Below are 15,317 nucleotides of genomic sequence, written 5' to 3' on the forward strand. Positions count from 1 at the left end.
TCAATGCCTGTGATATTTCGTGTCTAACTTGTGTTGGGTTGTATACATATTGTGATATTTTGTGTCTGGCATGCGTTGCTCTTATGTTCATTTCTACCCCTTTTTATTGTGAGAGAGGAATTTGCACATATTATTGAAAATTATGTTTACAACTGTATTTTTAGGGAAGTTATTGGTTTTGCCCATCCGATATCATGGAAGACTCCGTTAATGACATGTACAATGGATTTGCCATATTCTACTCTTTGGTTTCTTGTTTCGATAAACATTATAACCTTGTGTAACTCATGTCTTCTATCTGAATGAATTATTGTTTATCCAAAAATAAAAGTGAAACTCAATCGTCTAACTAATGCAATCATTCAATAATTTGCGAGTGGTATGCTACTATTTTAGAATCCCATTATTCTGCAATATGACAAGTTTTCCATACAACAAGACACCTTGGTGCTCTAAAATGTTTGTAATTATCATTGAGGGGGGAGGTTTCCCACAATGTCAAAGTATACCAATAGGCAACGTAGGTGACAAAGTCATCCAATAGGGGGCATTTAACGTGGAGAGAGAATATGAAATCCATGGGTGGAATGTGACAAGATGGGTAAAAGGATTCTGTGGATGACTTCACGAACTTCTTTTTATAGTATCTTATAAATTAGATAATTTTATATTAAATAAAAAAAAGTTTCAATTCATATATGTATTAAGTAATATTTTCCTGCACCTCCTTCATTTTTTTTTATTATTTTTTTATAACGGAATTTGATTTGTCAATAGCTAGATAAATTTGGAATTCTCTTGACGGCTTATTTCGATTATTTGGCCCATCTCGTATAAGTTCATCACAACTACCCCTCACCGTCTCCCATTAACTATTATTAATTTATTTAAATAATATACAATAATGAGACCACGTTATCTCTTCTGCTCGAATTGCGTTTACCAATTTCTTCCAAACAATTATCACATTCAACAAAGATATATAATAATTGAGCATAAAATACCCACCTTGTTTGCTTGACACCTACGTCTTCTCAAGGGACCTTTTTTTTTTTTATTCATTTTATGTTTTTTTTTCCCTATCTAAATATCAAGAATTTGGTTTCCATACTCATGGTGTGAAATGAGGTTAGAAGGTACAATTGGATAGAGATTCTTTCACCCCGGCCGGATGGGGTACTTCTCCCATAATAATTAACCCCTACCCTAATCTTCCCCAACCCCTCCCAGTGAAACTAGAGACTCTATCACTTGACTACATTGCTCTTAGCTTTTAATCAAAGCCTGGATCCTCTCTTGGATCATAATACGAACACTAGGATAGCCTAGTGGTGGTGGCTTCGACTTGTGAAGCTGGCACCTAGGGGAAGAGGTCGTGGGATCAAATCTTGTGCATTGTGAGTGTGTATGTGTTTTTTCTTATTTATTTTGTACCCATCCGTGGGTTTCCTAGATGATTAGGGAGAACTAGAGATTGTGTGGCGGTGGGTAAACTGACCCGGATACCGCCATGATCTGGCCTCTAATCACATGGGAGGTGAACCTCAAGGACAGGGCCGTGTAATCCGGTGAAATACCCATTGATGCATGACTTTCTTTATTTCTCTATAAGTTTCACAACTAGGTGAGGACATGCGTCTTTTTTTGCTTCCATTAATATTCTTTCATGATCGGCACCAAACAAGTCATGAGCGACGGTACAACCATACACATATAACGGTTGAATGAGCAGCCATCCCTTCATACTTCTCTGGTCTACTGGTTGCAGATTCTCTAAATTACCTAGTTCACATGAAATAAATTAAAAATGCTAACAATTTCTTCTATAAATAAAGGTTCACAGTTGAGTTTCACAATTCACATCAAGTGCATTGCCAATTCCTTCATATATCTATGATGGTTCCTATAACCATAACCTTAAGCTCTCTGCTACTACTGCTGCTCTTACTTGTTTCCACTACTGCTTTCCTATTGTTCATAGGAAAAAGAAGGAATGATGAACTTCCTCCAGGTCCCAGAAGGCTTCCTCTCATTGGGAACCTTCACCAGCTCGGCAATTTACCACACCTATCTCTCCAACTTCTGTCCAATATCTATGGACCCCTCATGTTTCTGCAACTGGGTTCTATCCCCACGTTGGTCATCTCCTCCGCCGACGTCGCCAGAGAGATTTTCAAGGGCTATGACCTTGTCTTCTCCGGTAGACCCCTTACGTTCGCCGCCAAGAGACTCTCCTACAGTAGCTCAGCCATCACCTTTGCTCCCTATGGTGATTACTGGAAGGAGATCAAGAAGATTACAATAATGGAACTGTTGAGCATCAAGAGGGTCCACTCCTTTAGAGCAGTTAGGGAAGAAGAGGTGGCTCTCATGGTTGCCACCATATCTTCTTCCTCTTCTGTGCCTGTCAATTTAAGTGAGATGGTGTTTTGTCTTGCAAACAATGTTATCTGCCGAATAGCTTTTGGCAAGAAGTATGAGGAAGGAGGAAGCAATGGTGAGGTTCAGTTCTATAGAATTCTTAAGGAAACACAGGAGTTGCTTGGGAGTTTCAGTATCTCAGACTTCTTTCCATGGATGGAATGGATCAATAAGGTCAACGGATTCCAAGCCAAGGTAGAGGAAACCTTCCACAAGTTGGATAACTTCTATGACGAAATAATTGATGAACACCTTGACCCTTCTAAGCCCAAACCTCAGGAGGAAGATCTTGTTGATGTGCTCCTTCGGATTCAAAAGGATCCCAACCAAGGGATTTCCCTCACCAGGGATCAAATTAAGGGTGTCCTTACGGTATGCTATGTTGCTCAATTTCCTTTCCTGGTTTATTACTATCAGTAGTCACCTAAACTTTTACTTCTCTTTCTCCCTTGGTTATTCAAAATCCTAAAATAATCCTTGGTCCCTTCACCTCTTCTTCTGTAGCCATCATTCGGCAGCTCACCTCTAGCCTACCACCAGCCCACCACATCCGGCCTACCACCACTGACCACCCCCACAACCCCACCTCTGCCCTCTCCATCTTCCCCTACCCTTCCCAGGACCCTTTCCCCAACTGCATCTATTAATGGCTTGCATGGTGACATTTCGGACAAGTAGAGAAGAGCCATAGGAAGCTGACGGGTGGTGAATTTGTTGCTGTAAAGAAACCAATGAATTTCAAAATTCAATACTGGAAAGCTTTCAAGGCTGACTGAGATAAGACATTACCTAAGATTAGCACAAGAACATGACTAAACTTATGGGGTTTTGCTATCCTGAAGATTTGATACTTCAATTTCTGAATTTGTGCATAGAAGGATAAGGTTGAGTTCTTGTTGCTGTTGTTGTCGTTGCATAGGATTTAGAAGACTTGATTTGTAGATTAGATTTCAGTTAAAAGTGGAGTATTAGGTTGAGGATTGCAATGGTGGAGGTGGAGGTGGAGGTGGAGGTGGTGTGGGGGTGGTGGTGTGGGAGGCTGTGCGGGGGTGGCAGTGGGGGAAATGGGAGATGCAGAGGGCTGGAGGTGAAGGGGGCAAGAGGTGGGTTGCCAGATGGAGGCTGTGAAGAGGAGAGGAGGGAAGTAAGGGAGAAAAAGAGGTGGAAGCTTCCCTTTTTTTTTTTTTTTTTTCTGGTGAGGAAGGGGTGGGAGGTTGGGGTGGGGGGGGGGTTGAGAGTATATAATAAGAAGCTTGGGGTAGGAAAGTCAGAATAAATAGAAAGCAAGCACAGGAAAGTGATAGTAATTAAGAAAAAGGTAAAATTTGCTGCTACCTACTCAGGCTTGCAGCCATGGAAATGGTATAATTCACTTTCCCTTTGGGTTCACAAATACCCTCCTAAGTTTTAGTATTTTCTATACTGTCCTTCAAGATTCCATTTTTTTTATTACAAGCCCAGGTTGCAGCAAAATTTAGTCCAATTACCACTACAACCCCCCCACCCAACCCCTTTTTCTCTCACAGAAAAACTAAAAACTGAAAGAATAAAAACTATTTTTTGATAAGCATTATACATGTACTGATTTTCACCCTCAATTGGCTCTGCAGGACATGTTCATTGCAGGAACGGACACGGCTGCAGCCACAGTGATATGGACAATGGCAGAGCTCATTAGGCACCCCACCACAATGAAGAGAACACAAGAAGAGGTGAGGAGGGCCATTGGTAGGAAACAGGTAGTGGAAGAAAATGAACTTCCTAGATTCAATTACTTGAAAATGGTGGTGAAAGAGGCACCAAGGCTTCACCCTCCGGCTCCATTACTAGTTCCACGAGAAACCATGGAGGACTGCACAATTAGAAGTTATAAAATTCCAGTAAAAACAAGGGTTTTTATTAACGCAAAATCAATTGCAACAGACAAGAAGTATTGGGATAACCCAAAAGATTTCCAGCCTGAGAGATTCTTACATAAATCCATAGACTTCCAAGAGCTGGACTTTGAACTGTTGCCATTTGGAGCAGGACGGAGAGGTTGCCCAGGGATTCACTTTGCCGTAGTGCTGATTGAGCTTGTGCTTGCAAATCTTCTTCACTGCTTTGACTGGGAATTGCCTCGTGGGGTGGAAGTGTCGGATTTGGACATGACAGAAGCAGTTGGGCTTACAATGCACAAAAAATCTCCTCTTTTACTTGTAGCTACTACTGCAAATATCAGTAGAAATGAATGAAAATGAAAGTGGACTTTCTGGATCCATGACCATGAACAAGAAAGATTGGAGAAGTGATGCAATGGAAGGGAAATCTTTTGACTTCCTATTTTCATTTTGTAAGATTACATGAAATTACACAGGAAATTTTCCGCTTATAATAAAGGTTCTGAAAGCTCCATTTCATTTGAATTCTGCTGCTGTGTCTCAGACACTTGAGATCCTACAAAGTTCAGCCCAAGCCATTGCCAGGGCCAGCATATGTACCTCGGCCTGTTCCTGTTCCTTGAATCTTCCCGAGTATCCGACTCCTCAAGTTGACGGGAAAGATCCTCAACCCTATCCCTCAATCTTGAAGCCCTTGAGTCTGCCAGCCTCAAAGACTTCTCGGCCGCATCTCTTGCAGCCATGGCTGCTTCGGCCGTTTCTTCTTTGAATCTGAGCTTTTTCTCTGCTTCCATCATGACTTGCTTCGCCTCTTCCAGTTCCTGCCTAAGGGCTGACAACTGCAGTATTGCAATCATAACTATTAACAGTTGAAATACTGCAATCCCAGCTAAAAGAGAAGCATCAGCTAACTTCTGTGTTCACAACAAAATATTATGGTGCCTTCCACACATGATAACAGAAACAGTGAAAATGATAATAAATTGTGTATTGAGGGGAAGTCACAGCAGTACTTACGCCACAATTTTGGAAAGTAAAAACAGTGAGGTGTATCTATTAGAGTCTGAAAGAGATTGTTGTAAACAAATTAGAATGTCTGAACAGTGTAAGGGGTCTAATTCCAGATAATTATTGAATCCCTCCTCCTGGCAGAAAACCCCATCATCCAGGCTTCAAAGTCTGCCATTGAAACAGAGAATCTTGGGTCTATATTATATACAAGTTCATAGCATGCTCATTTTTGGTTTTCTTGCTGGGTTAGAATCTTTGACACGGGAGTGCACAATTGTTTCCAGTTAAAAATGTATGAAATGAGGAATAAAAGAGCACACAAGCAGAGAGTGGATCAAGGCATTAAAGCTTTAGAAATTTCTATCTCTAAGGTGGAGGAACTCCATTGTTGAAGGGACCTTGGCTTTGACAATTGGGTGGATGAAGAACCTTGGGGGGGGGGGGGTCCATGGAAATTTATTCATCATACCCGGAAAGCTAGATTTCTTCTAGAGGAAGCTTCTTGATGAGACCTTGGGTTCCAAAACTCGAGTTTTGGGTCACTATGGGCCCACCTAAGTGATAAACTGTTATCTTTGTCTCGAATTCTTGACCCATTTTTGAAGATTTGACCTGATTGACATATGTTTGGTGGCGACACCCGCAGTACGGCACGACCCGATGGATCGACCTGACTTGGAGGAGAGTATATATATGTACTATCGTCTTGTTGAGCAAGCAGTGAAATTTGGGGTTCTTTTTCGTATTAGGGTATTAGGGTTTCTGGGCAAGTTTTCTTGCGGCAATTTGGGTGTTCTTGAGAGAGATCTCCATTGCATTTTTTCTTCTAACATAGTGAATCATCTTGTTCTTTGCCCGAGGACATAGCCCACCACATCGGTGTGTGAACCTCGTTAAATTTCTGTTCGTGTGAATCTGTGTTTGTTTTCTTCGTTTTTTGTTGGTGTTTGTTTTAACATAAACGACTCAAAAATTGAAGGTAATGGCAATTCTGTAATTAAATGGAAATTCAGAACCTTTTAGAGAGGAACAAAGGCTGCGTTTGGTAGTCATCCAGAAAAATGTTTCTGACGTTTTTTTCATTCTATGGAAACGAAAAAACAGAATAAAGCGTTTAGTGTCAACTTGGTGTTTTCCCCTTTTTTTTGAATGAAAAGGGGGGAAAAAATGCTAGAAACGCAAAATGATAGAACAACGAAACCTTGTTCCATCATTTCGGTTTCATTCCAAATACAAAAAGTGAACTAGGGTAATTGTTCCTGAAACAGGTTCATCAAACACCATTTTTTTGTTTTAAAACGGCATTTTGGCACAGAAAGTAAAATTCTGTTTTTGACACGGAACGTCGTTTCTGAAATTGAATGACTACCAAATGCAGCCCTCCTCGTTATTAATATGTTTGCTCCCGGTAATTGTGGCCTCTCGGGAGAATCGATGATTGCATCTTTGATGCACTGCTAGTGCTAGTACATCGGAGAATTCTTAATTGGCTAGTTGTAAATAGCCCTAGGACTATGGAACAAAGGATTATCCCGGATCTACACCGAGGTACTGACTGTGATTCTCAAATATCGCAGAACAAAATGTGATACGATAAGATAGAATGCAAAACAAAGAGTCAGGAACTCAATGGGAAACAAATACTGAAGTGGAGGTCACTTTTGGAAATTAAAACAATGAAAGGAAGACAACAGAATTACTTTCATAAAATGAGGGTTATTTGGTAAATAGGGGAAAAGGAGTCCTTATCTGTAAATACAACCTCAACATAACTGAGGCAAGCAGACCTGGTTTTGAGTGAGATATCTGAAGCAGAAACTGGGTCACAAAACCTATTTTGGTTCACTATGAGTCCATACAACAATAACACAGCTGAGCCTTATCCTAACTAAATGGGATCGGCTACATGAATCCGGGAGAAGGAGTCCTTATCTGTCAATAAGGGAACTAGGTTGTCTTCAACCTCTCAACATAAAAGAGGAAACAGAATTATTTTAATCAGTTTTTTTTTTTTTTTTTTTAAAGGAATACAACAGAATTACTTTCATAAGATGATTAATGGAAGTCGAGCTAACAGCAATAAGGAACAATTTGTGCGTAACAGATCTGTATAAAAAGAAAAAAAGGTGGGTAATAGTCAAGTTGTATGGAAGAGACAAACTTGGAACAAAATATAAGATAAGGGATAAAGGGGAATAAAGGAGAAAGTGTGGGTTAATTCTGGAAAACAGAATAAAAGAGAGGTTTAAAAAACCAACCGTGAGGTTGTCTTAAACCTCATGTCAGGCAGACAATGGTGGAAGACCAGATTGACTGCAGGACTTCAAATCACCTCATACCACGATTGTCTGGGATTTCATGTGAGAGATCATCACTACCATTTCTTTGAGAATCACTCGACAACAGACACCAGGTGTCAAATATTAAAATATTATTTCAGGCTGCAACTGAACCTTGCGGTGGGAGCATAGGTTCAGATCTGGTTGCGGGTTAAACCCCCCCCCCCCCGCAGAAGATGATTCGGTAGAAAGATACATATGGCTTAGGTCACATGTAGAACAGGCTTCCTGTGCCTTCAGTCTTGGACTCAATGGATAATTCATTAGAGGATTTGATCGAGTCTCCTTCAGTTCAGCTGGTTTGACAGTAAACGTGTACAGGTAAGAACAGGGTAGGTTCAATAGAGAAGAGAGAGGGAGGATAGGAAGGCAATATAAGATGAATGAAAGTAAAATAAAGGAAGGGCAAGGACTATACCTGAGATGTAGGAGAGAAAATCAGAGAGGGAGGGATGTGCTGCTCTTGGCAGCCAACGGTTTCAACTCAAAACAATTTTTCGTTCCAAAATCAAATCTTGGGTTGATTACAAGCTGAATTTAAAGAAGAACATAAAGTCTCCTAATTGGAGTCCAAAAGAGAAAACTGAAAATAGACTTGAAGTTTGACTCAATCTCCTACCGACTCATATGACAACTAACATTAAAAAAGCAACCCAGTGCACGAGGCTCCCGCTACTGCAGGGTTTGGGAGGGGCAAATGTACACAGCCTTACCTCCCGCTTCGCAAGAGAGGCTGTTTCCAAGGTTTGTTGGGATAAGGCTGAGTTGTTGTTCTATTAGACAATGTTAGTTCGTTAAGTGATCTCATTCAGATTAAAGGAGCTAAAAGAGCTAAGGGTAGGCCTAAAATGACCATCGGAGAAGTAGATAGGAAAGACATGCATAGTTTAGGCCTTTTCTCCCAACTATGACCTCAAATAGATCTGATTGGAGGGCAAGAATCCATGTAGCTGACCCCATTTGATGCAGTTGGGCATGGGACGATTTGGGATAAATTTAGTATTTTTATTATTTATTTGTTTCCTTTATTGTTACTGTAGGGTGTCGGTCAAATTAGTTAGGAGATTCAAATTTTTATTTCAGTTGCTAATTTAGATTAGTTTCCATGTTAATTAGCTTCCAATGTTATGCTTTGATTTCCTTTATAAATCCATGTAACAAGGTGAAGATTTTAGATAATTGGAATTGAATGAATGTTTTTTGCTCAGCTTGATACCATGGCAACAGTGAGCTGCGACTATTTCCCCTTCCCCTGATTATCTTCTCCTCTTCCCTCTCCTTTCTTCTTCTCTTTCCTGGTTCTATTCTTGACAGTTCTCTCATTGCCAGAAATCCCCTGTTTCTGGCCATATTTGCAGCCCTACTCAAGCTCTCAGATCTCCTTAGTGCTTGAACAGCTTGGGCTGAGATTTTGGTCGAAGGTTCCCCTCCATTGGGAGACTCTAACCCTTGAATCTTAGGCCTGAAAGTGACCAGTACTTTGAGGATCGAAGTCAGATTCAGATCTGCACTTAACCTACCGCCAGATTCCAGTTGCAGCAACATTCGACCCTCTTTGGCTGATGATTTGAGAAGTCCATCGGTCGGAAGTGATAGGCCATCAAGTTTCTCATCTTCGTCTGAAACTGCAGCTTGAAAGAATCCCTAATTTCTGAGATGTTCCCTTCGAACCAGAAACTTGAGTTTATTTGTTGTTCTGCCATTAGTTCTCTGATTTGAGTTATCTAACACTTGGACTGATTCCGGCGTTGGAACCCGGATCTGGATCACCATTAAGGTGAGATTCTACTGTTTTGTTGTGTTGTGTCCCTCTCCTTCTACTTTTCTTTTTGACATTTTACGGATCCATGTAGCCGACCCCATGTAGTTGGGCTAAGGCTGAGTTGTTGTATTAGATGCAGGTATTTGTGTAATAATTCCTCAATTTACAGGATGAAAATGGGGACCATATGATATATTTTTCAAGGTTCCGAGACAGAAAATGGAGCAAAGGAGAAGAAAAAATGAGGAAATGGGGGAAACAGGATGAAAAGAGGGCAATGGAGAGAAAAACCAAGAAAGAATGGAAAAATAAGAAGAAAAGGGGGGGTGGAAGAAGTAGTAACAGCTGCCACTATTGCGGAAAGGTTGCAGTAGCAGCCACTGCCATCAAGAAGAAGAAGAAGAAGAAGACCCACTCATAGTTATAAGTAAAAGGGAAAGAATTTATTATTGTACACATAAGTTCCCTAGTAAAATTGAAACAAATAGGACATAGGTTTATTTAGTGTTCTACACCAAAGAAAAACCCTCTTTATACAACACAACCTGATTGCCTCACCAACCAAGGCTCCTGGCCACCACCTCGACTCACCTTGCCGCCATGACAACCATGGTTAATATTTAAACAAGCTAGAGAAATACAACAGCGATGATATTGATATGTACACTATCATATTCCAACATATTCGGTGAGAGAAAAAAAAAATGAGAAACATATCTTTGATATTAAAGGATCATAAATCATAGACAAGTAATTCCACCACGAAAAAATGTCTAAGATGGTTATAAAACTACTTTTAAATGTACCTGCACCAGATACTCTTGTTCTATGGCTCTGCCTGCAGCAGCTTCTTGCTCTGCTGCTACTTTCCATCTTGCAATCTCTTCTTCAGCAGCTGCTATGTCCATCATAAGCCCTTCAACCTTTAAAAATTGATATAAATTGATGAAACAATCAACAATTATTTTAATATCATGAGATAACCCATGTAAACAATTGGGCAAGAGGAAGTGAAAAGAAAGTAGGCTGATTACATTTTCATTGGCCACTCTTTCCTTCCCTTCAAGTTCCTCTATCCGATGCTTTCTTTGACTGAGTTCCTTGCCTTGAGCCTCCAAATGTGCTCTAAGTATACTCAGCTCTGCCCTTCATCCAGTTAAGCAATACACAAAACAAAATAATTATGGTCAACTAAGACAAAGTAGAATTTTCAATGACTAATATCTCAATCACAAGTACAAAATCATTATATGCCGGTACTCAATTTGTATGGTTTTTTTTACCCTTCTTTTACTTTTGAGTTTGTAAAAAAGAAAAAAAATAAATAAATAAAACCTTTTCTAAAATCAAATAAAAAACAATATGGAAGGTACCTAAGTTCTCCCACAGAATGTTGAAGCTCAATGATCTCAAGCTGATATTCCTTGACGCTCTTCTCCAGAGCACTAGCCTACACATGATACATAAAGCATGGTTCAGCTTCAGGAAACACCTGCTTAGTTGAAGCTAAAATATTTAAGAAACAGCTAAGCACAGGTGTGACAGAAACACTTACCAGAGTAAAGATTTCATCCTTCTCTATTTCCACAGTGCCTGATCCATCATTATAAACCACATTGCCACCATGCCCCTGGTCATTGAATCTTAAGTCTATCCCTACCTCACTTAGACAATTTTCAGCATCTTGCAGGGCCTCACTTGTTTTGGATGAAAGATCTGATGACATCCTTCTTGACAAAGCACTTCTAAGTAGGGACCCAATCTGTTGTTTATCCTTCACCAATTGAGCAACAGTCTCATTTAGACCTTTTACTTTATGGGTCCTCTCTTCCACTGCATCCCTTACCTTCTGTGCAGCAATTTTGACTAGTGAATAGATAGATTCCAGCCCAGCCACAGAAGCACGTAGGTTCTCATCCATGTCCATACCTTGTGGAAGGAACAATGACTCTGAAAAGTCTGACTGATTTGATTTATTAACATCAAACATCCCAATAACATGATATACTTGGTCATGTATTTTTGATATATAATTCAACTGCTGAACCAGTAAGGGCCTATGTGAATCCATTTTCAATTCTAAATTCCTCAATTTCTGATCGTAATCATTAACCAACTCCCTTAACCCCGCTGCCTCCTTCTCCAACACATCAAGCTTTTCTGACATCTGTCTGTCAATCTCAGATATCTTTACGTCTTTATCAGCAACCGACTTCTCCAGATTCTCATATTCAGATGTTTTCTTTGTCACCTCCTCCCTCAACCCACTAATCATGGCTTCAAGCTGAGAAACTTCAATGGCTATTTCATAATTTCTTTGTTCCATCTGTTCACGAGCTTCATTTCTGGACTTAGTTGCCATGTCAATCTGCCTTAAAAGTTCTTCCACAATTTCATTTGTTCTCTTAATAATTCCATAAGCAACAGCTTGTAATCCGTTGTACTTCTGAGATCTAGGGAGCCCAGAACCAGAGAAATTCTTGAAGTTACTGACCTTCCCAGAGATCTTCTCGATTCCAGTCACAAGCATCTGGGCAGTGGCTTCAATTTCCAATCGCGAAGAGTCCTTTGCTTTCACAGCCTCATCAAGCTGCCCAGCACTATCTTCCTTCTGTTTGGAAAGCTCATCTTTCAGCCTCAGAGCCTCAGCTAATTCCCCCGATAACTTTTCATTTGTAATCAAAGCTTCTTCCTTTTCCCGTAATGCCTCATTCCTCAGCCTCGCGCTCTCATCACGCTTCTTTATCGCCTCATGAGCAAGCACCTTCAAGCGATTAAATGACACATCAAGCTCGGATTTGGCACTCTCCGCAGCCTCCCTAGCTTTTCGCTCACGTTCAAGCTCTGCAAGAATCTCCTTGAATCTCTCCAGAGATATATCTTCTTGAGACGGAGACTCAAGGCCTATAGAGACCGAATCCTCCCCTTCCACATCGCTGAGAACAGCATCAGCATCTTCCTCGCCAGCGCTCGCCATTCCAACCTATTGTTGATCGAGCAAAGCATCCACCATTCCCGACAAACAACTTATCTGACCAAAATTATCCAAATATTCACTAATTCACTAATCTCCAATAAGGAACTGAAGTTTGCGTGTAAGAACAAAACCCTAAAACTCGTAACTCCAATAGGGAAATCATGAATAGATGTTGATCGGAATTCGACAAATTCGATACTCTATACACCGATTGCAAGTCACATAGAGAAGGATGGAAACCAGAACCGATTTGATTAGACAACTGAGGACACTTTGTCGAAGAATTTGGGAAGAGCCCTTACCTGCACGCAAAATCTTGCTTGACGCGGACGAGAGCGAGAAAGCTGAAGATCAACAGCGGCCACCAACCAGTCTCCTTCTCTCGGTCTCTCTCCCTCTGCTAGAGTTTCTTCTCCTTTATTGCTCTTTGAAAAAAATATTATTATTTTCCCCTTTCCAGTCTCCCTTGGGCTTCCTTCCTTGGGTTTACTGTATTCTTCGTTGTTCACCTGTTCGGGTCTCGGACTGAAACTGAATCACCGTATCCCAAAAAGATACTTGCAGCCAGAAATTTAAATGTCATCTGGCCATCCGGGAGAACAGGTTTTCGGGTTGGGATATGGATGATTTAGACTAAGGGCCGTCGAAAAACGCCAGCCCTGAGCCCGGACGGGCCTGAGTTGAACTTTTCAACCAGTAGGACAGGCTTAGGCTGAAATTTTGAAGTCCAAGGCTGGGCTAGACTGGGCTGGGCTGTGCTAGGTTGGTCTGAGTTGGATCTAGGCTGAATCATTGGGCTGAGCTTGGCCTGATCCAACCCAACCTCATATACAATATATTCAGATCCTTTCCAGCAAGGAGGGGGGAGTGTGGAGAGGAAAATAATCCTCTGTTTTTCTCATCCCTGTTTTTCCTTATTTTGCTACCTGCAGAACACGACACGTGGACAACTTTAAGACCAACGCACCGGATGTAATAATCCTCACCCAATCTTGACCGTTGGATCAGAATGCTCCTACCTTGATTTCGATCAATGTTGACTCTCACAACTAATCTTGGACTTGGCTATGTACATCCCTCGGTTTATCCCTACGTTGACGTAGTGGTCACATGACCAAGTAACGATCCCCAACCTATAAACCTATTTTGATTTCATGTGTAGATAATATGATTGTACAATAAAAGTTGAGTTTTGCTTCTTTCTATTTTTTTTTTTTTTTTTTTTTAAGTTAAGTAGAAAACGATCATGTCCATGCTATTGCAAAATTGGCTGTGAGAATATCATTTTTTTTTTTTAATTGAAAAATATCTATGTTAAAGGGTAATTGCCACCTACAATGCTAATGTTTCCAACACACGCTCTCTCACATCCCATATGGACCCTACAATCTCTCTTCTTGTTAAAACCCTATTGGATGATCAATTTCCCACCTAATTTCCCACCTGGCCTCTCATGGGTGGAAAACTGCACCCACAACCTCACCAAGTGCGCTACGTGTCTTTGCTATTGATTTCTCCATTAATCGACTTTAAGGAGTTTTTTAATGTGTTATACCCAAATAGTATGAGTTTTAATAGATAATTTTCCCTCTCACCACTTAAGCGTCTTTATTCGGGTTCTTAAAGAGGAATCTATATCAGGTTCACGTACGAGAATAATCTCGTACTTCCCTGATCCATGGATTTAGAATCTATTATATGAAGAGAGAGAAAGTTGATTCTAAATCTACAGACCAGGAATGTACAAGATTGTTCTCGTACATGAACTTCATCCGATCACCTTAAAGAGCTGGGCTGACCTAATGGGCTTGCAGGCCAGGCAACAATAGTGCTCCAGGACATGGGTTGATGTCCTGATTGTGAATGAGCTTAAATCTTGGGCCAGGCTTGTTCAAATGACGGGCTTGGGGCAAGAATTTGGCTTTGTAACCCCAAGAACATTGGGCCTAAGACCTGGATGATAGCCTATTGAATGTTTAGTCACTTCTGACGAAATTCTTATTTCAAACAGATTCCCAGAGCAATAAGCCCAATTGATAGCTAATAGAATTAAGGGGGGAGGGTTTTTTCACGCGGACAGCATGCGAAGAAATTTTCTACCCTATGATAATAACAAAGTGAAAAATGATTTCATCTGATATGGGTTCACATGGTTAGGAAAAGAAGAAAATGTCAGCGTTGGATCATATGTTTAGAATGTAAGAAGGTGTGGAAAACATCCCTATACTGTAGGTTTGAGGATCTATTTCCCTAAAATTAAGCTAGAAGAATTTATGGCATGGTGGTCTACATAATTAAGCCATGGTTGAGTGTTTAATTCTGCTACATGGCAAATCAAAGTAGGCTGAAATGTTGTGGGCAATTAGACTTCAATATCTTTTACTAACATATTAAGTTTCAGTTTAAACTAAATTCTCCATGTGGCAAAACAAAACAATATTGAAATTATAAGTAATCATCAAAGTATCAACAGGTGTGTAAGGATATAAATAGGGATGCATGCCAATACAAGGGGAGATAAAGAATTGACTTTGGACTGAAATCTGACATGTGGTATTCTATACCATCTCCAAGGTATTCAATGGTCAGATTTACTTTTCAACCCTTCCATGTGTAGAATTAGGTGTCTTGATCAGAAACACCCTTACTCAGTCTACCAACTAAGGAAGAGGGTTCCCATGACGACTTGTCCTAAAAAAAGATAACATCCATGTGAAGTCCACTTATTCAAGGGTTCCCATGACGACTTGTCCTAAAAAAAGATGACATCCATGTGAAGTCCACTTATTCAAAGTAGGAGAGAGATAGAGAGGGGAAAAAAAACCATATGAAAGGGAATTGCTCTCCTAGTTTGAAAATCATTGAAGAAGTTAAGAAATTTCCACCAAAAAGAAGTTAAACATTGATGTATATGTTGTGGTAATATT

At 40.4% G+C, this 15,317-nt stretch overlaps 2 protein-coding genes across 2 annotated transcripts; one reads left to right on the top strand and one right to left on the bottom strand.

Annotated features, from left to right (window-relative positions):
• Positions 1–1,896: 1,896 nt before the first annotated feature.
• LOC122078073 (cytochrome P450 71A9-like) lies at positions 1,897–4,655 on the top strand. Its single transcript, XM_042643943.1, has 2 exons — positions 1,897–2,793; positions 4,032–4,655. Exons 1-2 carry the CDS (start codon positions 1,897–1,899, stop codon positions 4,653–4,655), a joined length of 1,521 nt encoding a protein of 506 aa, XP_042499877.1.
• A 62-nt stretch (positions 4,656–4,717) lies between these two features.
• LOC122079480 (uncharacterized protein At3g49055-like) lies at positions 4,718–12,963 on the bottom strand. Its single transcript, XM_042645997.1, has 6 exons — positions 12,693–12,963; positions 10,969–12,444; positions 10,787–10,863; positions 10,448–10,559; positions 10,220–10,336; positions 4,718–5,140 (listed from the first exon to the last, which is right to left on the bottom strand). Exons 2-6 carry the CDS (start codon positions 12,388–12,390, stop codon positions 4,790–4,792), a joined length of 2,079 nt encoding a protein of 692 aa, XP_042501931.1. The 5' UTR covers positions 12,391–12,444; positions 12,693–12,963; the 3' UTR covers positions 4,718–4,789.
• Between the last annotated feature and the right edge of the window lie 2,354 nt (positions 12,964–15,317).

Source organism: Macadamia integrifolia, chromosome 5, assembly GCF_013358625.1.
Source record: "Macadamia integrifolia cultivar HAES 741 chromosome 5, SCU_Mint_v3, whole genome shotgun sequence".
NCBI classification, from domain to species: Eukaryota; Viridiplantae; Streptophyta; class Magnoliopsida; order Proteales; family Proteaceae; genus Macadamia; species Macadamia integrifolia.